This window comes from Bos mutus, chromosome 17 (assembly GCF_027580195.1).
Source record: "Bos mutus isolate GX-2022 chromosome 17, NWIPB_WYAK_1.1, whole genome shotgun sequence".
Lineage (NCBI taxonomy): Eukaryota > Metazoa > Chordata > Mammalia > Artiodactyla > Bovidae > Bos > Bos mutus.
The window spans coordinates 18,322,986-18,350,704 of record NC_091633.1 but is presented as its reverse complement, the minus strand read 5'-3'; the positions used below and the strand labels follow the sequence as shown (position 1 = coordinate 18,350,704).

The following is a 27,719-nucleotide window of genomic DNA, read 5'->3' as shown; positions in this document are numbered from 1 at the left end:
AAGCCTAAATTTTCAAGTGGGGTTTCTGTTTAGGTGAGTTTTGGGGGTGGTTTTTTATTTTTGTTTGTTTGCCATGCCACACAGTTTGTGGTCTCTTAGTTCCCCAACCAAGAATCAGACCCCAGGCCCCGGCAGTGAGAGCACCAAGTCCTAAGCACTGGACCACCAGGGAATTCCTGACTTTTCCTTATGGATGGATACCAGTGGTGGAGGAATTTCAGTAACTAAGAATTTCTGGTCTTTACTGATATCAGAGACACATTCTGTTACCGTCTCCAGCATCGGATTTCTAGGAGCCATCACTTGAATTCTTTTGAATGTTTGCCAATCTAGAGTACACAAAATTCTATTTATTAGTAAAAAAATAAATTAAAATGACCACAGTTGACCGCTTTATTTTTTTTCTTCGGACAGACATAAAGATGATAAACCAGTGAAATGTCATCAGTATGATGGTCTTGTGGAACTGGCGACAATTTGTGCTCTCTGTAATGACTCTGCTTTGGATTACAATGAGGTGAGCCTCCTCATAAATGAGAAACTAGACCTGGCTGTTTCTAGTTCAAGGGTGCGGTGGGTGGGATGAAAATCTAGCCTTCCTTCCTCCCTTTTTGAAAGTACGAGTTCCTGATTTTATTTGCCCTTTCCATTAAGAGCTTGTCTCTTATCAGAGCCAGCATGATCTACCCAAAGAAAGCTGGGAGCCTTTCATAATATTCTCTGTGGCTGAGCATTGCAGTTACTCACCTAGGAGTTGTAGCATACATGATGTTCTCTTCTGTGTGTAGCTTAGTTACTATAAATGAGTAAAACCCAGGATACTTTTTCCTGAAAGTATAGGGTGTTGATCTTGGCTTTTTAAGATGGGTATCATTGCATCCTTGAGGACAGGTTGAGGCTTAGAAGGTTGTTTTGATGATGTTATTATGTAAAATTTAACCAACAGAAAACCTTCTTTCCTTCCTTTTTAAATTATAAACAGTGAGATACATTTTTTGGTTTCTAAAGACAAGCCAGTCCCCAACAGAAACAGAATATAAATTCTATAGAATGATAAATAATGACATGGAATTACAAATACTATTTGCAGGCTCTCATGTTTCAGTTAATACTGTGATTATTTGCTTCTAGTTCTGGGGAATGAAAGACCTAATTATTAGAAGAAGAACAAACACACAGCTGTCCTTTGAGTTCATTTGTAATTATTTGGATCATGTGCTCCAGGATAGGATAAAAATGACCCAAAGAACAATGATGTAATGGAGGACAGAGTGTCCTTCTCTGGAAAAAAGTCATTATTAAAGGAAATTTCCTTGTTTTTACTACTTTTCCCTTTTTGTAATTTGTATGCTTTCAACTATTACAGGCAAAGGGTGTGTATGAAAAAGTTGGAGAAGCTACAGAGACTGCTCTCACCTGCCTGGTAGAGAAGATGAATGTATTTGATACTGAATTGAAGGGTCTTTCTAAAATAGAACGAGCAAATGCCTGCAACTCGGTCAGTATTTGAGCTTGGTGGTGTTCATGTTGCCCATCGCTCCTACCATATGTCCTCAGTCCACCCACTCACTCTCTTATTAGACAACTTACTCTATACTTTATTTCCTCAAACTCTCTCTCAGTGTTTCCTCCATCTTCGCTATAAGATAAATTGATCTGGCCATTTGACTAAGAAAATAAAAGTTGTCAATGGACAGTTTCCATATGCAGCCACCTGTGCTGTGACATGTACTCTTTCTGCTCCCAGTAAAACCCGGCTGCTCCTTGTCCAATAAGCCCCAGCATCTCTCCTGCATTATCAGTCTCCTGTCTCTACTGGATCTTCAGTAGAGAAATAATAGTTGTTTTTTATCTTAAAACTTCTTCACTTAAGCACCTGCTTCTTTTCCTTCATGGTAAAATGTCTCAAAGAACCGTTTTTATGTATTATTTCACTTTTCCCATTTTCTTGAGTCCACTCCAATCACGCTTTTGCCTCCTTCCAGTCTATCAAAACTTCTTATCAAAGTTGCCCATGACCTTGTGTTAAATGGTCTAATTGTTTATGCAAGTGTAGTACTAAAAGTTCACAGAGCAAAAGTTGACAGAAATAAAAGGTAAACTAGACAGATTTACAATTAGAGTTGGAGATTTTAACACACCTATCTCAAAAATTGATAGAACAAGCAGATGAAAAAAAATCAGGATATGCAGCAACACTTATAATATACTTAACCCTTATTTCTCTTGTGCTGCTCCTAATATGCTTTTCAGATCCATAAGGAACAGTTTACCAGAATACACAATATTGCTGGTCCATGAAGCAAGACTCAACAAATGACAAAGAATTGTACAGACTGTTGTTGACCATGATAGAATTAAACTAGAAATCAATTAAAAAGATACATAAGTTGCCATCTGAAGAAAATGGAAAAACAAATACAAGTAGAAGGAAGTAGGAAATAATAAAGACAAGACCAGAAAGCTGTTCTGAAAATTTTTATATCAGTAAATTTGACAGCATAGAAGAAATCAACAAATCCTCTCAGTAGCACAGCTTTCTAAGCTGACATTTTTCTAAGAAAAATGGAATAAACTGTTAAATTAACTGGATCTATAATTCAAAATCTACACTTCCCCTCAAATTATTCAGGCCCAGTTGTGCCAACACTGAAGAAATACAAGTTTTCAGGAAATACAAGTTTCCTGGCTGTCCAGTGGTTAGGACTTGACACTTGCCCTCAAGCTGTACAGTGTGGCCACACCAAAAATGGCAGAGAACGAAACCTTTATCACCAGCATAACCCTGATAGCAAAACCTGACATTGATGTAACTTTCATAATACAGAAGTAGAGATTCTCAGCATAATGTTAGCAAATTAAATCTAGTAGTAATTAAAACTTTGACATGCTGTATTTATTTGAGCAGAATTACTACAACTATGGTGAGTGGAGTAGCAATACGGGGGGGTGCAGGTGTGTCTTGTTAGGTGTGCGAACACTAGACAAATGTGTGGTCCCTCAGCTATTCTCCCTTGCCTGTCGGAGCCCCAGAGCCAGGATTCTCTTAGGCTGAGCAGGGTGGCAGGCAGGGTGGACTGGCCTGTTGAGGAGACCCAGGTGCTGGAGGCCGACCAGATGGTCAGTGTCTGCCAGCAGCTGTTGCAGATGGTTTTACTCAGGTTTAGCTGCACCAAGTGTGTGAGGTCACAGAACCCAGTGACAGTTCATTGCAGGACAGATCCAGCATGTGGCCCCAGAAAGAGCTGGCAGCTCCATGACATGGACCTTGTTCAGGTTGCTCAGGCTCAGGCCTAGTGTTTGCTGACCAACTTGTCGCTTGTGGTCATGGTGATGCCCGCTGAATGGACCTAAGCAATAACCTCTGTTCTAGCCAGAGTGGTGAGTGGTTGCTGAGCTGAGAAGCAGAGTAAGCAACATGCGAACAAGATGTTACCATACACGAAGGTCAGGGTGACAGGCAGCGGCAGGTAAAATTAGAATAAGAGGAAGAGAAGAAGCCTAGATGCCCAGAAGCAACCAAAGGAAGCTCAGAAATGGAAGCTGCAGAAGCCAGAGAATAGGGGTTGAAGAGACTATGAGGACAAGCAGGAGCAGAAGAGACCCAGGAGGAAACAAGTCAGGCCCTGGAGTCTGCGTCTGGTCCTGCCCTTGCAGACCTGGAAGCACAGAGCCGCTCTGCAACAGGGTGAACGCCGTCTCCCTGCAGTGCATGCGGGGGGTGTCAGCGCGGTCTGCAGTGGGTCCTCCAGACCTGTTCCCAGTACCCACTGCCTCCCAGCCTTGGACTTTAGGTTTCTTCAGAGTTGGGCTCTGCTACACACAAGCTCTTAGGGTCAGACCTATATACCTGTCATCTCCAAGGGGCAGCCAGTCAGGGCTTGAGGCTCCTCGTCGTAGCACTTTAGTGCAACTCTTCCTTCAGTCAGGGTTTTCTGGTAGAAGAAAGAAACAGGAGGTTATAAATACAGCCTTCCTAGTTATATATATGGTGACTTTCTTTCATCCTTCCCTGGGTATCGAGAGCAGATGAGGCAGTGTTTTGGGGGAGTAGGGTGGCACCTCACGGCACAGGTAGCCTAAGGTGGGCAGCAGTGCACCTGTTAAAGACATCGACTATTTAAACATTTAGTCCCACGCCAAATCTCAGCTTGTAAAAAGGACTTTAGGGCCATCCAGTCCAGTCTCACACTTGCAGGCAGGGAAACAGGCCCTCAGTGACTTGCCGTCTCACAGTGTGAGGGAGAATGAGACTCTAGCACTCTGTTCCCTTTATGTCGGTTTGCCCCTTTGATACTTTCCAGGGAAATCAAAACTCTGCCAGAATGGAGGGTGCCTCAGCTGAAGTATAGAGTCTTTCACAGTGACTCGATTCCTGCTTCACAACCAACAGTCTCGCAGCCACAAGGGTCTCAGGCCTCTCCTGTGGCATCCTGCCCAGACTCATGGTTTCCATGAAACAAGTCCGGGTCCTTTGTTTCTATTTTAGGGAATTCACCACACTTGTCAGTAAGCAAAGCCACATTGTCTGATAGCTCTATTATTAGTTGGTGTTTGACTAAACCCTTCAGAGGCAACCTGAAGGCTGAAGTTTGGAATTGCTTGATGACCTGTAACTACTCCATGAAGGGAAACAACTAGCAGCAATAGAGCAGGACCAGCTTTTAAGGCCGAGTGGCCCCTTGGATAGGACTGTTGGATTTCACAGCCCTGGTCCTGGAAGCAGTGGCTTTGTTCTCTCCACCCAGGATGTATCTAGGTGGCACTAGTGGTAAAGAACCCACCTGCCAGTGCAGGAGAAGTAAAAGATGCAGGTTCCGTCCAAGGATTGGGAAGACCCCCTGGAGGAGGGCATGGCAACCCACTCCAGTGTCCTGCCTGGAGAGTCCATGGGCAGACAATACACAGGGTCACAGAGAGTCAGACTGAAGTGATCGAGCACACAGGATGTATCTGGTGCCAAGGTCACACCTCTCTCAGAGTCACTCACATTCTTGCAGTCTTCCCAGAGCCATTGGTACAAACACTTAATGGAAACTAAATACATGGGCATTCCCTGGTGGCACAGTGGTTAAGACTCTGCGCTACCTCTGCAGGGAGCACTGGCTTGATCCCTGTAAGATGGCCGTGTGGTGTGTGCCACCAACGAGCCCCACCCTGAAAAAAATAAACATAGATATATAATATATCAGTCAGATAATGTCGAATTTAGTGATTGTCCTTTTATTGCTCTGGCTGAGAGGATGGCTTTATTCTACTCATAATTGCCTCTGTTGGATGCTGAGGTTCTTTGGGATTTTTACAGTTATTATTAAATGTTTGTCTGAATGAGGGGAAAATCCATGTAATTCACCACATAATTGAATAAAGGCAGAATATCATAAGATCATTTAATTCAGAAAAGGCATCTGATAAAATTTAATCTCAGTTTATGATAAAAACTAAGCAAGCATCTTCTGGCTGATGGTGTAATTACACAAAGTTAACATTCCTAATGGGCTCAGAGAATTTACTCTCAACATTTCTATTCAGTGTAGTCCTGGCAGCCCTAGTTCATGTAATAAGGTAAGAAAAAGAAAGCCAACAAAAAATTGGAAAGGATAAATAAAGTATGTTGATTTTTATGGTAATATGGCTATATATAGAGATAAACCAATGGAATCTGAATCTAAAGGTTAATTCTCAGTTTTTGTTTTACCTGAGCTGTCAGTTTATCCTCTCAGTCTCTCCCTCCCTAAGAGAGTCCTTTACTTGTTCTCCCCCCAACCCCATCTCCTTGGCTGTATCTTCCAAGAGGCTCCAGGGCCCAGGCCTCGGCTTTTCTGTCTGCAGTTATACTCCCTTGAACTCTTCTCTTCTTATGACTTTAGATATTGTCACTATGCTGACATCTAATATAGCCACTAGCTGTCTATAAAGTATTTAAAATATTGAAGTGGTGTGGTGTCCCTTGCCCTTCCTTCGGTTAATTCTTAACATAACTGCCAGAGCATGAAACTCTCCTTTGTCTTCCCGTTTTACTTGTTATTAAAAAAGCCAGATGCCTTACAGTGACTTTGAGGATGCTACAACCTGCTTCTGCAACCCCTGCTATTAACCCCGAACCTTTCTTGCAAACCTTCTAGCCATGTTGCCCTGGAGGCTCCTTGAACTGCTTGGTCACGTCAGTCTGCATAATGTTCTCTCTGCTCACACTCACACATCGTTCATGTTTTTACTCAAATATTGCCTTCTCAGTACTGTATGTAAAATTGTAACCTAGACATACATAATTTTCTCTTCCTTGCTTATTTTAAAATTTTTTCTCCATGGCACTTATAATCTACTTTCACATTCTGGTACGTCTTTCCCAGACTAGAGGGTAAGTTTTATGAGGGTGGGAACTTGTCTGTTTATTGTCTATTGCTACATCTCCATTGCCTGTCACATAATAAGTATTTAGTGAATGTTTAACTGTTAAAAGTCAAAAGTTTATAGAAATTGCTATCCAATAATATTCCATATATGTTCTCTTTATAGGTCATTAAACAATTGATGAAAAAGGAATTTACTCTAGAGTTTTCACGCGATAGAAAATCAATGTCAGTTTATTGTACACCAAACAAACCAAGTCGGACATCAATGAGCAAAATGTTTGTGAAGGCAAGTACAGCAGACTGCAATTAAACGTTCTTACCAGGATTAGAATCCCGAGTGAGCCAGTAAGTAAAATTATTGTTCTAACATTTCCAGGGTGCTCCTGAAGGTGTCATTGACAGGTGTACCCACATTCGAGTCGGAAGTACTAAAGTGCCCATGACTCCTGGAGTCAGGCAGAAGATCATGTCTGTCATTCGGGAATGGGGCAGTGGCAGTGACACACTGCGATGCCTGGCCTTGGCCACTCACGACAACCCACTAAGGAGAGAAGAAATGAACCTTGAGGACTCTGCCAACTTCATCAAATACGAGGTTCGCTCATGAAAAGCTTCACCCGCACCCTGCACATTCACTGTGTTTAGGTAGCACTCCTTCAATAAAAGGTCAGATGAGTTTCGATTTTGCTGAGAAAGGGGTGTGGTTATTTGTTTTCCTGCAGGCCGAATGTATCATCTTTATAATTTTAAGTTGCTGCTTCAAACACACACAGTTAACAGTTTAATACAGGCCTGTTACTTTCAAAGTACAATCAAGGCTAAAAACCTGTTTTGCTGCTCTCATGTACCTTAAGATAATTTAAAAATTGGGGACATTTTCAAAATATTCATTAATTAGTGACTCAAATTGTTCAAGTGGAAAGATCCTGTCTACTTCTGCTCTTGGAATTCTTTCCTTTCGGGTATGTGGCTTCCTGAAGTCTTGAACAAGGAAGTTTCAAGTTCAAATTTGATACTATGGGTCACTGATTGGCTGCTGTCAATATGTTCCTATTCTTCAGTATATTTTTTCTTTAAGAATATTATTAATGAAAGCTCAAGAATTATTTGGTGTCAAGAATGTAGTGATATTTTTGCTTCTGATTTATTAGAGTTAATACTGTTCTTCATTGGATTTACATTAACAATCAGTGGTGTGAATTTTGCCATAAGAAAATGCAGAAACCTTTGCTCTCCGCACTAAGGGGGAAAAAACAGAATTTCCTGTATTGACATAAGGTGATTATTTCACCATAGACCAATCTGACTTTCGTTGGCTGTGTGGGCATGCTGGACCCTCCGAGAATTGAAGTGGCCTCCTCTGTGAAGCTGTGCCGGCAGGCAGGCATCAGAGTCATCATGATCACGGGTGACAACAAGGGCACTGCTGTGGCCATCTGCCGCCGCATTGGCATCTTCAGGCAGGACGAGGATGTGACAGCCAAGGCCTTCACAGGTCGCGAGTTTGATGAGCTCAGTCCTTCAGCCCAGAGAGAAGCCTGCTTGAATGCTCGCTGTTTTGCTCGAGTTGAACCTTCCCACAAGTCTAAAATTGTAGAATTTCTTCAGTCGTTTGATGAGATTACAGCTATGGTGAGTGTCTGTAGACATGTACAGGTAACAAACTGCACGAACACAGCAGATTCTAATTCTGATCATTAAATTTTTAGTAATAGGTCCCATATTTGGAAATTCTTTTTTTGTCATGATCTGGGCTGTTTCTCAAGGATTCTATTGGCATGCAAGATTCTGGGGAAGTTTAAGACCTAGAAGCCTGCGTCAGTCACAGGGGACGTATTTGCCATGGTTAAAATGTATGTGTTGTATCTCACATTTCTAAAAGCTGATTTAGGACCTAACTACGCCGTACTCTATCACACACTTGGAAAACCTCGCCTGAAGTGAGATGGTACTGGTGATGTGTTCTCTGAGAACAGCTTGTTGATGAAGCATCTCCCATAGTCTTCCCTGCATCTGATTTTTCACCAAGATGTTAACATTGTGTCATGCTTGCGTTTGCTGCTTGTCTATGAAACTTTTCAGTTTTTAAAACAATTTTGTTGCTAAAAACCAGCTGTTCTAGTTGTCTTCCTCTTTCCTCCCCTTCCGTTCTTTCTCCAAGGAAAGCACCATTCTGGATTCAGTACTGGGTGTTCAGTAAAAGTATAGAAAACATACACGGGAATGATAGTTTTCTATCTGTAGACAATATTTAAGTATTTTTGGCCATAAATGGCATATTATAGTTTATGTATTTGTCTGCATTTGCTCTATTTGAGATTTATCCATATGGATACACGTATTTTGTTGTTTTGTTTGGTAAAATAAGTAATAACAGTTTGAAGACCCCTTTGTTTTACTTCCTCTGAAGTGTCACCTGTAAGTTCATTTGGCAGTTTCACATTTCCCAGGTTAAAATGTGTTCTGTGACACCAGCTTACAAAAACAAAAAACTCTCCCAGAAAACTTAGTTGTCCAGAGGCCCAACAGCTCCATTCATTCCCTGGCTTCGGGATGGCCAAGTGATTGTTGGCAATGTGTGTATTAGGTAACAGGTGTGCAAATCAGTGGTGGGTTTCTTGGCCTTTCAGACTGGAGACGGTGTAAATGATGCTCCTGCTCTGAAGAAATCTGAGATCGGCATTGCTATGGGCTCTGGCACCGCCGTAGCTAAAACAGCCTCTGAGATGGTCCTGGCTGATGACAACTTCTCCACCATTGTGGCTGCCGTGGAGGAAGGACGGGCCATATACAACAACATGAAGCAGTTCATCCGCTACCTCATCTCATCTAATGTCGGGGAGGTTGTCTGGTGAGTCCCGGTGGCAGACTGTGCGTCTCCCTCGGCTGGTGGTTCATGTGGCAGCAGCTTTGCTCTCGGTGCAGTGGGAGGGGTGGGCGGCAGGTGGAGGGTGAGGCCCTAGTGGAGGTAAAGGTGCTCCTCTGGCCCCCAGGAGGGCTGCCTGCGACTACCGCAGTGTGCAGAGGACACACTTGAACAGAGAAAGGGGTTTAAATTAACTGTATAATATGACATCAAATTCTTGGCCTTCTAAAAGTTAAGTTAATTTGGAATTTGGGTATAATAAATGTTTTATGATTACTCAGGGGAAAAGTTATTTCAAGTAATCGTTGCTGTCCACCAATTTTTATGGGAGAGGAGGGGATGTTGATGTTAAATAGTGGGCAAAAATAATTTGGGGTCTTTCTCTTCTTTCCTTGGGTGGACACAGTATTTTCCTAACAGCAGCCCTTGGATTTCCTGAGGCTTTAATTCCTGTCCAGCTGCTCTGGGTCAATCTGGTGACAGATGGCCTGCCTGCCACTGCCCTGGGGTTCAACCCTCCTGATCTGGACATTATGAACAAACCACCCCGGAACCCAAAGGAACCACTGATCAGTGGGTGGCTCTTTTTCCGTTACTTGGCTATTGGCTGTGAGTATGGTTTTTTATATTATTTTTTAAAAAATACTATTTATTTGGCTGCATTGGGTCTTAGTTTGCGGCATACAGGATCTTTCGTTGCGTCATACAAACTCTTGTGGCATGTGGGATCTAGTTCCTGACGAGGGATCGAATCCCAGCCCCTGCACTGGGAGCATGGAGCCTTAGCCACTATATTATTGACTTTTAAACAAAACGTTTATGAGTCCAAACACTTCATAAATTCATCCCTTAAAAGCACGTTTTTTTTTTTCTATCCCCATATTAGGGTAGCACAATATGGCAGCTGTCCTCTTTCAGGTTAATGAGCTATGTATCCAGTTTACAGTAAGGTTAGTCCCTCGTTTTAGGGCTTTTGTTCTTCCTTTGGCCTTTGTGAATTAGGTTCTCAGATTTAACCCATGGGCAAAGGAAATAACAGGGGCAACTCAGGCCTTACCTCACCAAGACTCCCTTTCCCTGAGTGAGAGCAGGGTCCTGTGCATTTATCAGCAGTGTTGGCTCTTCTGCACGTGTTGTCACTGTCCACCTCATCCTGACCCAGGATGCTGCTTCTCTCTCTCTTTTCGTAGGTTAGGAAAGTGAGGTCCAGAGAGGCTAAATGACGTCCCTAGGATCCCACAGGGCTTCCCTGATGGCTCAGTGGGTAAAGAATCCGTCCACAATACAGGAGACACAGGAGACGCAAGTTTGATTCCCGGGTTGGGAAGATCCCCTGGAGAAGGGCATGGCAACCCAATCCAGGATTCTTGTCTGGAGACTCCCATGGACAAAGGAGCCTGGCAGGCTAGAGTCCAAAGGGTCGCAGAGTCAGACACGACTGAGTGACCGCACACCCACAGGGTCCCATAGGAGACTCCTCAGTAAATTGACGTGACTTAACACTCAGAGTGTAAAACAGGAGGACTCAGCCAGCCAGTGCCCCAGCAGCAGTCTCTCACGTGGCTTCCCAGCAAACGGATCTGTCTTACGTATTTACTTCTGCAAGTGATGCTGTGCTGTAAGCGGCTGTGTCTGAGCCTTGTCGTTGCATTGTTCTCCCTCTTTGTTGGGTAGTTCTGTGTCGGTACACCACCTGCCCACTGTTTTGTTGCGATTGCTGGGCTAGAGGGTATGCACGCTTGGAACTTGAGTGGCTACTACTGCACTGGGACAGTCTATTCGCAAGTCCCCGTGTTCTCTACTACCCTTTGTTGCTTCTTTGTAATTTGAATTCAAAAGTAATTGGGGGCGGGGATAGTCCCAGAAGTGGCTTTGAGCACTGTCGTGTGCTTAGTGTTCTGCACTAACTGCTCTAGTGGCCTTTCCATGTGGGGGTTCTGCCAGGACTCTGATGGAGCAAAGACACTAGAGTGTCACTGGAAACCTAAGTTTGCCAAGCAGTCATGGAGGGGTGATCTGGTGCTCTAGCACAGTGTGGCATCACATGGACGACAGGTACCCGAGCCTTAACGTACTGGCTGCTGGTTAGAGAGGGCATGACTGGTGTAAAGGTCCTCCCAATTCTAGTAGTTCTAGCAGGTTCTTTCCTCACAGATTCTCAAAGGAGAAGCTGCCTAGTTCTTCTGCACCACAGACATCCCCTCATTGTGGAGACCCTCTAACTGCTTTAGCTGATGCGAGTTAGCAGGTGCTGGTGGCGGCACAGGCTCAGTGACCCCACATCTCTGATCTCCGTCCCGGGGGTTGGCCCATGAAGCAGTACCTGCAGAGATGCTGCAAGCTGTGAACCCCATGTGTATTAGCGTCGTGATATTTGTTCCAGGTTACGTTGGCGCTGCTACGGTGGGTGCTGCCGCGTGGTGGTTCATTGCTGCCGAGGGTGGTCCAAGAGTGTCCTTCTACCAGCTGGTACGTAGCCATCTTTCTTTCTGTACCTTAAATGCAGATGCATTGTAAGCCTTCACGTACAAGGGTGTCCTTGAGCTTTCTGTGGTTTGGATGTCTGTCAAATACTCTTAAGAACTGAACAATAAGCAGTTGCATCTAAGATTGTTCTGAAAGACCAGGGCTTCTCTGGGAAATGGGGTGAGGTCGTGTGTGGGGCTGTGTTCTGGGCTTAGTGTGGAATGTGTGTGGACCTTGGAAATGTCTTTGGCTGATTGGGAACTTGGTGTCGGGCTTTTGTTGCAGAGTCATTTCCTACAGTGCAAAGAGGACAACCCGGACTTTGAAGGCGTGGATTGTGCGGTCTTTGAATCCCCATATCCAATGACAATGGCGCTCTCTGTTCTAGTAACTATAGAGATGTGCAACGCCCTTAACAGGTCCGTGACTATTGCTAATGTGCCGGGGGATTGTGTGTGTCATGGTTGATTTAGAGTCATAGGAAAGCTCTGCCCTCCCCAAAAGGAAGAACAAGCAGCACCGGTTTTAAGAGCTTAAGTCATCATCGCCTCCAGGAAGCAGTGGGAGTGCTTAGCCACATGTTCCTTAAGAGACAGCAGAGGCCAAAAATAGGGACTTCAGTGCCCACAGGGAAGGAGCTGTTGCCCTTTAGCATCAAGACAGACGGTATCATCTAATTATGCCAGTGACAAAAATGGAAATTTCAAAATAGCCTAAGTGTCAAGGGCAATTGAGAGCAGCTTTGAACCCACTGAAATAAGATCACTCTGCCGAAGCCTAGATTTAAGTTGAAATCTGTCCTACATCTGAATGTTATTCCTTAACTTTGCCACCGTAGAAACTTAATACAATTAGGTCAGTGGGCAATGCCAAGGCAGCCGTCGACCTTACTGAAGTGTGATTCCGAACAGACTCTGTCAGTGAGGGCACATGCCTTTGCCCTTTGGTGGGCGTATTTCACCTGCCTCTCCTTGTTCCACAGCTTGTCTGAAAACCAGTCCTTGCTGAGGATGCCCCCTTGGGAGAACATATGGCTCGTGGGCTCCATCTGCCTGTCGATGTCGCTCCACTTCCTAATCCTTTACGTGGAACCCTTGCCAGTAAGCAGTGTGGGGAGCCCGTTTGGGGCCTGTCTGCCTGTCCAGCAAGTTGGGGAGCTTGATGAGGTTTCTTTGTGTTTCAGCTTATTTTCCAGATCACACCGCTGAATTTGACCCAATGGCTGATGGTGCTGAAAATCTCCTTGCCTGTGATTCTAATGGATGAGACCCTCAAGTTTGTGGCCCGCAACTACCTAGAACCTGGTAAAGAGTGTGTGCAGCCTGCCACCAAACCCTGCTCGTTTTCGGCATGCACCGATGGGATCTCCTGGCCCTTTGTGCTGCTCATAATGCCCCTGGTGATCTGGGTCTATAGCACAGACACTAACTTTAGTGATATGTTCTGGTCTTGACTGACAGTTTTGCATAAAGAAGATGTTTAACTTAATCAATTAATTTTTTATTGTTTAAAGCAACTGTCTATTTCTGCTGAACTTTCACATGAACATATTGGCTGGTGAAGGAAGTTTCATATTCTAGATTTTGTTTTGCTTTTTCTGACTTCAGTGGGGCAAGATTTTCCTTTTTTATACACATAATTAAAGTGTCCATTGACATGTACAGAGAACTAACACTATTTTATGCAAATATTTTTTTGTAGATGAAAAAAAGCATGTACAGTGTTCTGTTTAATACTCATCCTTGTAAAAAAAATAGTTGAGCCAGCAGACATTGTCAGCAAATTAATTGGCAGCAGATTTTAGGAAGTGAATGTGTGTGGTTTTTTTCTAAAACTAAATAGCATGTATTGTGTCTTTTGCATGATCATCTGGATTTAATCTGAGATCACAGTCTAATTTTTATTCATAAGCCAATTTTTCTGCACTGAGCAGAGTACTGCTACCTCAGTCAGTATTTTTTGGTTTGCCACCCCTCCACCCCTCAGCCCTGTGTTCACCTCCACCCCCACCCTGCTCGCTGCTTCTCCTGTAGGGTTTTGATGGTTCTGTTTACATCAGTCTTAACAAGAGGTATGCTTGTTCTCGCTTGTGCAGAAAACATTGTTCCAGATTCAATCGACTGGGTTCATGTCCCCTCACATAGTTTTTAAGGTTATTTATTTAAATGTCTAATGTATTTTATTGTAACAGACATTGTTTTGCCAACATTGCCTATTTCAGTGGCACTTCACAATCTAGTTTAAAAAGAAAAATAAAACATTTTAAATGGACAGAGAAAAATAACCGTCTTGTTTTTAACTATTAAGTGGCTTAGTTCTCTTAGGTTCTTAGCTCAGAATTATTTACTGTGCTCAAGGGGAAGAAGGATCCTGTTCTGCTGCGTAGGTCATTGTAGGAATTTTATTTTTGGTGTATAGGCGCTAATTGTCATTTGTGATACATTTTTATGCAAGTTTCTGCTGGCCTATTTTAGCCTGGTGTAGAGGACATAAGGGGGTGTGTGTGTGTGTGTGTGTGTTTTGTAAAATTTGTAAATAGCACATGACCAAATGAACATATTGTATAGAACTATTTTTATTTGAATGTGGCACTAACCACCACCATTGTTACTATGATAAATGTTTGCGCATGTTCGAGATCAGTCTTACCAACAGTGTATAAGTCATTAACAGTCCTAACTGTGGTGTTTTCCTCCAATGCCTTCCAACATCCATCAACTAACGTGAGTATTCCCTGGAATTTGGATGCTTTAGCCTAAAGGTGACTGCCACTAAATGAGCTGGCTGTATAAGACACTGATGAGTCAGGCACCCTGAGAGGAGCGGGTACACGATACATGGCACCTGTGGGCTGGAGTGGCTGCTCTAGATGCCACCCACTACCTTGGACAGCGGCACAGCCAGGTGTCAGGGAGGACCTGGGGGAAGACAGAGTAGTTCTGCTTTGGTCAGACTGACAGGTACCTTCAACAAACGCTGAGATGCAGATCACAGGAAAACTTGTCAGTTTCTTTGATCTTTGTTAGCGGCAAGGACTGGTCCCAGAATCTTGCTACCTGGATCATTAAAAAGCAAAAAGCAAGCGAAAGCAAGTAACTGAACCAGTAAACTCATGCATCATTTTGTTCTCCCTACCCGGTCACACCACACAGCTTGCAGGATATTTTGAACTAGGGCTCCAGCAGTGAGAACAGAGTCCTAACCACTGGGTCACTGGGGAATTCCCTGGTTCATTTTTAAGTAGGCCATCTTTTTCTACCTTCTGGGTCATATCCTTTGTAGCTAAGACTTATCTTTTCTCTCCAGGGTACATTAAAGCAGTTACTAGACCACAGCCGAGCATTAGCCAAAGTGAAGGGCCTAGGCAGTACATATTCATGCTGGTAGCTCCCTCCGTGTGAAGCCCCTCGTGTTCTCGTGGGTACCTGAAGACCCGGATACAGGGCCAGCTGAATAACATGTAAATGCTGCAAGTATGAGGAAGGTTAACAGGTATCAAGCAGAACAGGGTGCTGCCAAAGTTTAAGAGGTTTCCGTGTACGGGGTAGAAAGGGCACATGGAGACGGATTCTTAACGCAGAGTCCTGGTCTGGCTCCCTGAGGCCTCAGAGGAAAGGGAAGCTGGTTTGCTTGGCAGAGACTATAGGAGGTACGTTTTGCCAACTTTAGCATTATGAATTGCAGAAAGAAACAAGTTGAGCAAATCAAATGCAAGGAGTGTGTCTTGGCTGCAAACCAAACCAGGATGTCTGAGCTTGTTGGGTGGGGTGCTATTCAATGGTCAACTTTTCCTGACTCAGTTCCTTGATGATTTATTGGCCTTTACGGAAGTTTAATGGTATGGGTGGCTGTTGCCCTGTGGTTTCTCAGCTTCAGGCCTGTCCGATCCACAGGTGGTTTGGGCACCCACTTCCCTCAACCCAGACAGCTGGGAGTCAGGGAAACCTGGTGCTACAGAGCCCCTTAGCTGCTCTGCTTCAGGCTTTGCCACCAAAAACCATGTCCACACTGGCACCTCCTCAGTAGTTGGTGCTGCTGTGGGCACATCCCTGGCCCCTGAACTTGTGGGGAGCAGGAGGAGTCCAGCCATCCTCACCAGGTACCTGCAAGGAAGGCAGTGTCGGCCTCATCCTCCCTGCCCATGGACTCACAGGCAGCTCTTGCCTGAAACTTGCTCTAGGTTCTTTCCTGTCAGCAAGTGGGCTGAAGGCCCATCCCCTCAGTGTTTTGGTTTTTGCCACCCCATACCCAGACTGACCTCTTTCCTTTGCCCAGGAAATGGCATTCTTACATGTTCCCTAAATGGGGTGCCATGCCAGCAACTCATTCTGCATCTCCATAGAGCAGGTGGCACGCTGGGTAGGAAGAGCTGCACGAGCTCAGACACAAGCAGGGCAACTGCCACCTTCCCTCACAAGTGGCTGCTTCCATTTACCTCAGACTGGGGCCCAGACCCCTGCATGTCCATGTGGTGGGCAGACCTCAGGAATATCTGAGACCACAAGCCTTAGCTCAGTGTCTGCCAGGCCTGCTGTGTTTGCAATGTGCATACAGCACACTGAAAAACCACCACCCGGCAGTTAACAATTGAGGGTAATCTGCAGCCTTTTTTCTTGAAAGGGAACAGTGATAAGCAGTTCCCCTTCAAGGACTGGGTCTGGCTGGGCTTGCAGCCCAGAGGCTGGTCCCGAGGGAAGGAAGGGATAGGAGCTAGAGGCTTGGCGCTGATTACCATACTGCTCACTCTGCTTGGCCTTCCTCACCCCCTGCACTGCTAACCAAGGACTTTCTCAACTTCTGTTAAACCTGAAGCGATTAAGTGTCTGCCTGGTGGGATACTCTAGCCAAATGACAGGAGGGGCCTGTGAGTTAATCAGAAATGCTGGTCTGAAATCTTAAAAGATCAAACTGAACATTCCTTTTCATCTGTCACTATTAATCCCAGTCTTAAATTAGTTATTCTAACATTTCCTCCCCATATTTCATAAAGCTGATTTCCTCTCTCTTTCCTTTTCAGCAATACTGGAGTAACCGCTTCCTAAACCATTTTGCAGAAATTTAAGGGTGTTCAGTTGCGTGCATGTGCGTTTTTTAGCAACACATCTACCAGCCCTCTGCATGATTGATGTTGGGGGAAAAAGAAAATTAGAAAAAAGTCCCCAACTTGTTGTGTGTTATGTGGAGGAAACGTGTATTACCAGTGGGGTTTTAGCTTTTGAATCAAAATAATAACAAATGTACAATTTAACTTAATGAATCAGAAAGCCTCTCCAGAGAAGTCTGGTTTCTTTGCTGCAAGAAGAATGAGGTTCTGAAACCTTATCCAAGAACTTAGAAGCCATCAGCCAAGTCTCCGTATTTCTCTGTGCAAAGTATCATAGCTTAAATAAATGTACAATATTCAATTGTAATGCATGCCTTCAGTTGTAAGTAGCCAGATTTCTCTATGGTGTCATTGAAACATGCTACTTTTTAATTGGCCCTGTACAGTTTGCTTATTTATAAATTTATTGAAAACACTACAGGTGTTGAGTGGTTAAAAATGTAGGCTTCTAGTTCATAACTTCAGTTATTTTCCTGAGTGTGCAAACAGCTATTTTGCACTGTATTAAATGTAATTTATTTAATGAAATCAGAAGCAGTAGACAGATGTTGGTGCAATACAAATATTGTGATGCATTTATATCAATAAAATGCTAAACGTCAGTTTATCACAACGCATGTTTGACTTTAGACTGTAAATAGAGATCAGTTTATTTCTGTGCTGGTAACAAGCATTGCACAGACATGGTTTCAGGTAAATAAATCTATTCTACGATAAGTTCACAGTGTGCTGTTGACTGTTCTCCTGTGGGAGGCGCAGGTGGGTGATGGGCACTGAGGGCCTCCAACCCTGGCACCCTGTGCCCTTGGGTAGATAAAAGGGACAGGAAGTTCCTGTTGACTCTATGCCAATAGGAGAGCAGAGTGGTAGAAGGTCTGCTTGTGTGACATGAGAGCTATAGAATATTCCTGTCCTGGCTCCACTACCTCAAGTATGAGAAGTATGTGTGTCGTCAGTGGGGTTTTCAGAGAGAATGATCATGATTTAAAAGCTGTCAGCAGCTTGGGAACTATAATGATGCTTGTAATACTACTCATATCAAAATTAAAATTTCATACATACCCACTAGATAGAGAAAAGAACTAACTCAGCTGTACTCAGTTTTTAAATAACTGAAATCAACTCCACATACATGGGGAAAAAAGATTTTGGGGGGATGGGGGGATATTTGACTTAACATCTATTTTGATGTCCCAGAAGTACTGACTTCTAGAACACACTCACTATCTACTACTGCCCACAGCTTAGTGCTGTCCTGGAGAGTCACTACAGTCAGACAAGAGAAGGGAAAACGCCTGGGGGCAAACAAAAGGGAGCAGTGGTCCTCCGGGATCAATGAGAACCCTCACTTGTAGGAATGTATGAATGTACACAAGTCATGCGTTTTGATGCTAGACTGATTCTAATGAAAATGATTAGCAAATGTAAGAACAGCAAGGAAGCAGTACCAAACCCCAGCAGTAAAGCTATAATCATTAAATGCATTGTCTAGCTTAGTACATGAAAGCTGGGCTATCCATTTTGTCAGTGTTTATTCTGGGGGGAAAAAAGACCATGTCTCCCTTAGACTCAATCAAACGGATCAAAAGATTTGAAAAATTAAGTTACACTGCTAAAGAAAAATGGCCAAGTCATATAAACAAAAGAACTTACATAAATTCACAATCAGATACCATTTCACACCCATCGACTGACCAAAAAAAAAATGGGTCTTCTAATACCAAGGACGGGAGACTGGGGATGTCATCTGGTAAATTTACAGATGCTGTTAACATATAACCTCACAGGTCCTTACCTTAGAGAATTCCTCACAAGTGCTGGAAGAGCCATACTAAGATGTTTCTAAAAGCACTGGAAACAACCTAAATGACCAACAATAGGAAAATAAGGAAGCATGCTTGAGATATGTTGAAATCACTCTGCATCAATGAAACTGAATAAACCCCGGCATCAAGAGCTAATATCAAGTACAGTGTATATTAAGATACACAAAACAAAAACCACATCAGCCTTTTTGTTATTGGCCACACTGCCCAGCATGCAGGATCTTAGTTTCCCAACCAGGGATCAAACCTGTGTCCCCTGCATTGGAAGCACAGCCTTAACCACTGAACCACCAGGTAAGTCCATAGCCATATCAGACTCTATGCCAAGCCATGTGCACTAGCTTCCCTGATGATAAAGTCCAGCGCACAGAAAGCTAAACAGCCAGGTGGTGGATTCACTCAGTGCAAGCTTCTCACCTTTGTGGCCTGGAAGTAAACAGGTCAGTTACAAGTTCACAGACATCAGCCACAGGAACAGGAAGTGAGCAGTCAGTGGTTCCAAGAGGGAGGGAGAGCAGTTTCATTTAAGTAATGCTTGGATGTTACATACATAGGGGTTCATTGTGCCTGTCTGCAAGTCCGAGTTGTTTTTTTAAATATAAAAGTACCAAGGAGGAGGGGAAAAAAACAGGAGAAAACATGGAAATGAAAAGACTCTAAGCATAATACAAAATCCCAGATGAGTGATAAACTGATCACATAAAAATGTAAACTTTGGGGGGTAGAATATACCTCTCTGGAGTTAACTGTTGAATCACTAAGTCATGCCTGACTCTGACCTCCATGGACTTGCAGCCTGCCAGGCTCCTCTGTCCATGGGATTTTCCAGGCAAGCATACTGGAGTGGGTAGCCATTTCCTTCTCCAGAGGATCTTCCCAACCTAGGGATCAACCCACATCTCCTGCACTGGCAGGAGGATTCTTTCCCACTGAGCCACCAGGGAAGTCTCTCACATATAATTAGCAAAGATCAAACTTTGATGTTCTCTCTTCTGCAGCTGCCGTTAGGAAGCAGCTCATGCTGATGGTAAAAATATAAATTGGCCCAACATCCAGAGGGCAGTTTGACAATATCTATGACATTTTTAAGGGCTTCCCAGGTGGTACTAGTGGTAAAGAACCTGCCTGCCAACGCAGGAGATGTAAGAAGTGCAGGTTCGACCCCTGAGTTGGGAAGATCTGAAGGAGGACATGGCAACCCACTCCAGTATTCTTGCCTGGAGAATGCCATGGATAGAACACCTGGTGGGCTGCAGCTCACAGGGTCACAAAGAGTTGGACACAACTGGAGCAACAACACATACATGCTCAATGACATTCTTAAACATCCAGACCCTTTGACCAAGCACTTCACTTTGGTGAAATCCTCCCCCGTGTTCACAGACACAATCCTGCTACACTACTGTTAGCAAAAGATTGGAAATAACCGGCATGCCCATCAATAAACAAGTTAGCTGTTAACCATGGAATACTACACAGCCTTCAGAAAACCCAGGGTTAGATCTATGAGTCAACAAGGAGTGATATCCAATATACATTGTTTGCCCAATGAATATAGGTCCATCCATGCTGTTGCAAATGGAAAAAGTTCATTCTTTTCTTATGGCTGAGTAATTTTCTACTGTTATATTCCATATCTTGATACATTTATCTACTGATGGGTATTTGGGTTGCTTCCATATATAAAAACGTCCCACCCAAGAGCAGCAAAATATACACTCAAGTACATATGGAACATTCTCCAGGATAGAGTAATAAACCAAGGGTTGCTGGTAAATCATGTCCAACTCTGCAACCCCATGGACTGTAGCCCACCAGGCTCTTCTGTCCATGGGATTCTCCAGGCAAGAATACTGGAGTGGGTAGCTGTTCCCTTCTCCAGGGGATCTTCCCAACCCAGGGATCAAACCCAGTCTCCCACATTGCAGGCAGATTCTTTACCATCTGAGCTACCAAGGAACCCCCAAAATTTAAGAAAACAAGTCATAGCAAGTATCTCTTCTGACCCACAATGCTATGAGACCAGAAATCAACTATAAGGGGGAAAAAAACAGCAAAAGGAAAACGTGGAGACTCAATATTCTCAAAATGCTCAAAATCCTTCAAGCTAGGCTTCAACATTAAGTGAACCAAGAACTTTCAGATGTACAAGCTGGATTTAGAAAAGGCAGAGGAACCGGAGATCAAATTGCCAACATTTGTTGGATCATAGAAAAAGCAAGAGAATTCCAGAAAAACATCTGCTTTACTGACTATGCAAAAGCATCTGACTGTGTGGATCACAACAAATTGTGGAAAATCCTTAAAAATATGGGAATACCAGAACAACTTATCTGACTCCTGAGAAACCTGTATGCAAGTCAAGAAGCAACAGAACTGGACATGGAACAATGGACTGGTTCAAGATTGGGAAAGGAGTATGTCATGGCTATATATTGTCACCGGCTTATATGCAGGGTACATCATGCATAATGCCAAGCTAGACGAATCACAAGCTGGAATCAAGATTGCTGGGAGAAATATTCAACAACCTCAGATATGTAGATAGCACCACTCTAATGACAGAAAGCAAAGAGCAACTAAAGAACCTCTTGAGGAAGGTGAAAGAGGAGAGTGAAAAAGCTGGCTTAAAACTCAACATTCAAAAAACTAAGATCATGGATCTGGTCCCATTACTTCATGGCTATCAGATGGGGGAAAAATGGAAACTGGCAGATTTCCTGGGCTCCAGAATCACTGCAGACGGTGACTGCAGACATGAAATTGGAAGAAAAGCTAAGACAAACCTAGATCACATATAGCATATTAAAAAGTAGAGACATTCGCTGACAAAGGTCCATCTAGTCAAAGCTATGGTTTTTCCAGTAGTCACATACAGATGTGAGAGTTGGACCATAAAGAAAGCTGATGCCAAAGAACTGATGCTTTTGAACTGTGGTGTTGGAGAAGACTACTTTAGAGTTCCTTGGACTGCAAGGAGATCAAACCAGTCAATCCTAAGGGAAATCAGTCCTGAATATTCATTGAAAGGACTGATCCTGAAGCTCCTTAAGTAGCTGACTCTAGGATTGAGGCAGAAAATGAACAAGTGCCTGGAGAACACTGGAGTGCGAGATAGTAAGGAAGTGCTCAAAAACAATGATCAAAGATGAAGTTATATCAAAGGGACATAGAAGCCAAGTGAAGAAGCTTTGAATGGCCAAAGCCAAAATAATTAGAACAACAAAGTGGTATTGGATTATAACCCAAAGTATGAAATATCCATAAGTTCCTATTGATATAAATAAGTGGGAAAAAAATGGAAATCTCCAATGTACAAGAAGTCCAGGTAGTTTCTATAGAAAACCTGCCATCAAGGAGGTGAAGCATAACTCCCCATCCCTTAAGCATGCGTTTAAATCAAATAGTGACTTCATTCCAGAGTACATACAATGTAGACAGGGGAAAGAGTAACTCAGTAGAGAAAGCTGGCAGACACTACCTCAGCTAAGTGATGTCATCTTGAGAGCATGTATCCTTGATATGAAGAAAATGGCATGTGGTCTTTCTTCCAAAACACATAACCTCAGTCTAGTCAAAGGGAAAACATCTGACAAGTCCCAAAAGACATTCTGTAAAATCCCTGACCAATGCTCCTCAAAACTATTGAGGTCATCAAAAACAAGGAAAGTCTGAGAAACTTTCACAGCCAAGAGAAGCCTACGAACACACGATGACTAAATGCAACGTGGTATCCTGAATGGGATCCTGGGATAGAAACAGGGAAACTAAGGAAATCTGAATAAATACGGACTTTAGTTAATTTATCAGTTCAGTTCAGTTCAGTCGCTCAGTCGTGTCCGACTCTTTGCGACCCCACGAATCGCAGCACACCAGGCCTCCCTGTCCATCACCAACTCCCGGAGTTCACCCACACTCACGTCCATCGAGTCAGTGATGCCATCCAGCCATCTCATCCTCTCTTGTCCCCTTCTTCTCATGCCCCCAACCCCTCCCAGCATCAGGGTCTTTTCCAATGAGTCAACTCTTTGCATGAGGTGGCCAAAGTACTGGAGTTTCAGCTTTAGCATCATTCCTTCCAAGGAAATCCCAGGGCTGATCTTCAGAATGGACTGGTTGGATCTCCCTGCAGTCCAAGGGACTCTCAAGAGTCTTCTCCAACACCACAGTTCAAAAGCATCAATTCTTTGGTGCTCAGCTTTCTTCACAGTCCAACTCTCACATCCATACACGACCACTGGAAAAACCATAGCCTTGACTAGATGGACCTTTGTTGGCAAAGTAATGTCTCTGCTTTTCAATTATGCTATCCAGGTTGGTCGTAACTTTCCTTCCAAGGAGCAAGCGTCTTTTAATTTCATGGCTGCAATCACCATCCGCAGTGATTTTGGAACCCAAAAAAACAGTCTGACACTGTTTCCACTGTTTCCCCATCGATTTTGCCATGAAGTGATGGGACCAGATACCATGATCTTCGTTTTCTGAATGCTGAGCTTTAAGCCAACTTTTTCACTCTCCTCTTTCACTTTCATCAAGAGGCTTTTTAGTTCCTCTTCACTTTCTGCCATAAGGGTGGTGTCATCTGCATATCTGAGGTTATTGATATTTCTCCCTGCAATCTTGATTCCAGCTTGTGCTTCTTCCAGCCCAGCGTTTCTCATGATGTACTCTGCATAGAAGTTAAATAAGCAGGGTGACAATATACAGCCTTGACGTACTCCTTTTCCTATTTGGAACCAGTCTGTTGTTCCATGTCCTGTTCTAACTGTTGCTTCCTGACCTGCATACAGGTTTCTCAAGAGGCAGGTCAGGTGGTCTGGTATCCCCATCTCTTGAAGAGTTTTCCACAGTTTATTGTGATCCACACAAAGGCTTTGGCATAGTCAATAAAGCAGAAATAGATGTTTTTCTGGAACTCTCTTGCTTTTTCTATGATCCAGCGAATGTTGGCAATTTGATCTCTGGTTCCTCTGCCTTTTCTAAAACCAGCTTGAACATCTGGAAGTTCACGGTTCACGTATTGCTGAAGCCTGGCTTGGAGAATTTTGAGCCTTACTTTACCAGCGTGTGAGATGAGTTAATGTACGCATTATGATAAATGTACCATATTGTTGTAAAATGTTAATGGGCAACTAGGTCTGAGGTTATGAGAACACTGTACCATCTGCTTAATTTTTCATAAATCTAAAAGCATTCTTAAAGTTTATTTTAAAAATGCTGGGATAAATATTTATTTGGGTATAATTTTAATAACTTGATTTTTCTTCCAATTCTATTCAGATGCAATTTACATACATATATTAAGGTGTATAATAATTTGACTTATTTACCTCATGAAATGATTACCACAATAAGCTTAGTGAATATCATTTCATTTAGATCAAACATTAAAGAAATAGAAAAAAATTTTTTCCTTGTGGTAAGAACTGAGGATTTACTCTCTTAACTTACATATATCGTACAGCAGTGTTTTCACATTGTACATTACATCCCTGGGACTTACTAATTAGATAAGTAGAAGTTTGTACCTTTTGACCACCTTCAACCAGTCCCTAAGATCACGGCATCCAATCCCACCACTTCATGGCAAACAGAAGGGGAAAAAATGGAAGCAGTGACAGTTTTTATTCTCTTGGGCTCCAAAATCACTGCAGACAGTGACTGCAGCCATGAAATTAAGAGGCTTGTTCCTTGGAAGGAAAGCTATGACAAACCTAGACAATGTATTAAAAAGCAGAGACATCACTTTGCTGACAAAGGTCCATATAGTCAAAGGTATGGTTTTTCCAGTAGTCACGTACAGCTGTGAGAGCTGGACCATAAAGAAGGCTAAGCGTCAAAGAATTGATGCTTTCTGATTGTGGTGCTGGAGAAGACTCTTGAGAGTCCCTTGGACAGCAAGGAGATGAAACCAGTCAATACTAAAGGAGATCGACCCTGAATATTCACTGGAAGGACTGATGCTGAAGTTCCAACTCTGGCCACCTGATGCGAAGAGTTGACTCATTGGAAAAGACTCTGATGCTGGGAAAGATTGACGGGAAAAGGAGAAGGGGGCGGAGGATGAGATGGTTAGACAGCATCACCAATTCAACAGGCATGAATTTGAGCCAACTCCAGGAGAGAGTGAAGGACAGTGGAGCCCTGGCGTGCTACAGTCCACAGGATAACAAAGCAGTGGACACAACTGAGTGACTAAACAGTCCAATCACACCAGTCCTCATCCCTCAACTCAGGTAACCACAAATCCGATCTTTTTCTCTATGAATTTGTTTTTTAAGCACAATTGACCCAAAACACTTTATTAGTTCTTGGTACACAACATAGTGATTCAGTATTTCTATGTATTTCAAAAGGATCACCACGGTAAGTCTCGTCACCGTCTGTCACTGTACAAAGAGATTATTAGTACTGCCCATATTCCTCACACTGTATACTTCATACCTGTGACTCAGTATTTTGTAACTGTAAGTTCATACCTCTTAACCTCCCTCACCTAGTTCTCTCCTCACAACACATCCGTACCCTCTTGTAACCACGTGTGTCTCTGACTCTGTTCTTGTTACGTTTCATTTGTTTTTCAGATTTCGCATATAAATGAAACTATACTGTATTTGTCTTTCTCTGCCTTACTTCACTTAGCATAATTAGCTGCTAGATCCATCCATGTTGTTGCAAATGGCAAGATTTCACTCTTTTTGATGGTTGAATAACATACACACACACAGAAACATAATACACACACAGCACATCTTTATCCATTCATCCACTGTAAAGCTGGTTTCGTGATTTTGTGTGTGGCCTGTAACAGTGGAGTCTCTTATTTCCCACAGCCCTCTGACTCTCCCAAAAGGAAGTCCCACTGATCTTCGAAGCCAGATGTTTGGGAGATTCACTTTCCTACTGTGGGATCTGGGCTAGGGAGCCCTATGTGGGGCTCAGACCCCTTCCTCCTTGGGAGAAATATCTCTGTGACTGTCCTCCCATATATGGTTCTGTAAGTCTTGAGTATACTGCATCTCAACCCTTCCTACCTGTCTCATGGTTCCTTTTTATCTTTAATTGTAGATCTTTTCTGCTATTCTTGGGGTCATTCCCAGCAATAGCTGCTATGTAAACAGTTGTAGTTTTGGTGTGCCCATGAGAGGAGATGGGCTCAGGGTCTTCCTATTCCACCATCTTGGCCACTCCTCAAACTTTAAAAAAAATCCTCATAGAAGAATCAAAGAACTGTAAGATAGTCCTGAATTTCCAGGCAAAAATCTAAAAGAAAGCGAAACAGATAACAGAACACCCACCAGGAGAAAATTTTACCTGTTTCTCCTAGTGGCATCTACCTATGCAAATAAACTGAGCTGTGAAAGCAAGCAGGGATTCTGAGGGCTCACAGAAAAAGAGAAAGTCAAGTCCAGGGCCCACCAAAAGTGAGAAATCCCAAAGGACATTCAGCTGTGACCCCTGAAGAGCTGACATCTCAGGGCATAAGCACACCCTCCCCAAACTCAAAGGACTGTATGCAGCAGTGCCTTGGTGCTCAGCAGAGCCGAAACCACATGTACCCCCTGAGAGAGTAAACACTCACTCTTGCGGCTCCGCGGCCCAGACTCTGTCCTGGCAGTGATCTACGAAACCTCAATGCGTTTAGTCACAGGCAGTAATCCTAAGCACCAAGCAGAAATAAATGTAAATCCTATCCTGTGGAAGGCACCTTCATTTTATGCCTTAGATAACTGCACAATTATTTTTCAAAGCAGCACACAGTAGAAAGCAACCAAGTACATAATAAAACAAGGTACCATGAGAGCCTGGAGAAATGCACATTACAGATCCATCTAGACTTCACATATGGGAAGTATTAGATACGAAACAGCCACATTTACTTTGCTTAAAGAAAAATAGACGAAAATCTGCAGGACACAGGAAATTATTAAAAGTGAACACAGCAGGGCTCCCCTGGAGGTCCAGTGGTTAAGAATCCACCTTGCAATTCAGGGGACATTGGTTTGATCCCTGATTGGGGAAGATCCCACATGCCACGTGGCAACTAACCCTGAGCACAACCACTGAGCCTTTGCTCTGGAGCCCAAGAGCTGCCACTACTAAAACCCACGTGCTGTTACTACTGAAGGCCAAAGAAAGTCATTGTCCATGCTCAGCAACAAGAGAAACCACTGCAATGACAAGCCTGAGCGCCCCAACTACAGAACAGCCCCTGCTCTCCACAACCAGAGAAACCCTCTGGGCAGCAGCGAAGACCCAGTGCAGCAAAAAATAAATAAATACTTAAACATTTTTTTAAAAAGAGAGAAGCTCAAACTAAATTTTTAAAAAGGTGTACATAGCAGAGGAAAATTACATGGAACCCTAGAAATGAAAAGTACAATCACCAAAATTAAAAACTTAATGGATGGACATGGTATCAGGGTGGACACTGCAAAATAACAAAGTGGAAGATAGATGAGAAAAAAATACCCAGAGTGCAGCAGACAAAGGGGAAAAAGCTAGAAAATATAGAAGAAAGGTTAAAACACCTGGAAAACAGACAGAGAAAGGTGACAAAGTAAATGCACATTTTACCATAGTCTCAGAAGAAGAGCCTGTGAGAGGCATTTGAAGACAGAATGGCTGAGGATTTTCTAGAACTGGTAATCCATAGATGAGAGAATCCCAACAAATTCCCAAAAGGGTAAATAACAAAACAGCCAGTTCAATACAGTTAAATACTGAACTGTAGAGAACCAAAGACAGAGAAAATCCTAAAAGCAATGGTGGGGTGGGGGACGGGAGCTCGGGGAAAGGCACTGCCTTTACGGAGTGAGAGCACACTGCTGACTTCTCAACAGTTAGTGGAGGCCAGAAAACAGCGAGATGACAGCCACGTGTGCTGAAATCACTGGCAGCCTAGATCTAAACCTGAAGAAAAGATACAGTAATTAAAGAATCAAACTCAAATAAAGATATTTTCCGACAGAGTTCTTCACCAGCAGACTCACACTAAGTGAAACTCTAGATGGGGGCAGGGGTAAGCAGCGCAGGCCTCTGTCACCCAGGGGCATGGCAAAGTCACTGGCTAGCTCCAGAGGTAGATACTTGCTATTTCC

At 43.4% G+C, this 27,719-nt stretch overlaps 1 protein-coding gene across 2 annotated transcripts in view; it reads left to right on the top strand.

Annotated features, from left to right (window-relative positions):
* ATP2A2 (ATPase sarcoplasmic/endoplasmic reticulum Ca2+ transporting 2) overlaps positions 1 to 17,399 on the top strand; it is a 57,761-nt gene extending 40,362 nt beyond the window's left edge. Inside the window, exons 10-21 of one of the 2 annotated variants that reach the window (XM_005901231.3) lie at positions 415 to 517; positions 1,367 to 1,498; positions 6,520 to 6,642; positions 6,733 to 6,951; positions 7,653 to 7,988; positions 8,987 to 9,207; positions 9,629 to 9,831; positions 11,606 to 11,691; positions 11,974 to 12,107; positions 12,671 to 12,788; positions 12,872 to 12,992; positions 16,706 to 17,399. In XM_005901231.3, coding sequence (XP_005901293.2) covers positions 415 to 517; positions 1,367 to 1,498; positions 6,520 to 6,642; positions 6,733 to 6,951; positions 7,653 to 7,988; positions 8,987 to 9,207; positions 9,629 to 9,831; positions 11,606 to 11,691; positions 11,974 to 12,107; positions 12,671 to 12,788; positions 12,872 to 12,992; positions 16,706 to 16,719 — 1,810 coding nt within the window. In that variant the 3' untranslated portion in view covers positions 16,720 to 17,399. Of the gene's footprint in view, positions 1 to 414; positions 518 to 1,366; positions 1,499 to 6,519; positions 6,643 to 6,732; positions 6,952 to 7,652; positions 7,989 to 8,986; positions 9,208 to 9,628; positions 9,832 to 11,605; positions 11,692 to 11,973; positions 12,108 to 12,670; positions 12,789 to 12,871; positions 16,624 to 16,705 lie in introns of those variants that run through there. The other variant, XM_070386186.1, reaches the window with a different exon arrangement.
* Positions 17,400 to 27,719: the final 10,320 nt, after the last annotated feature.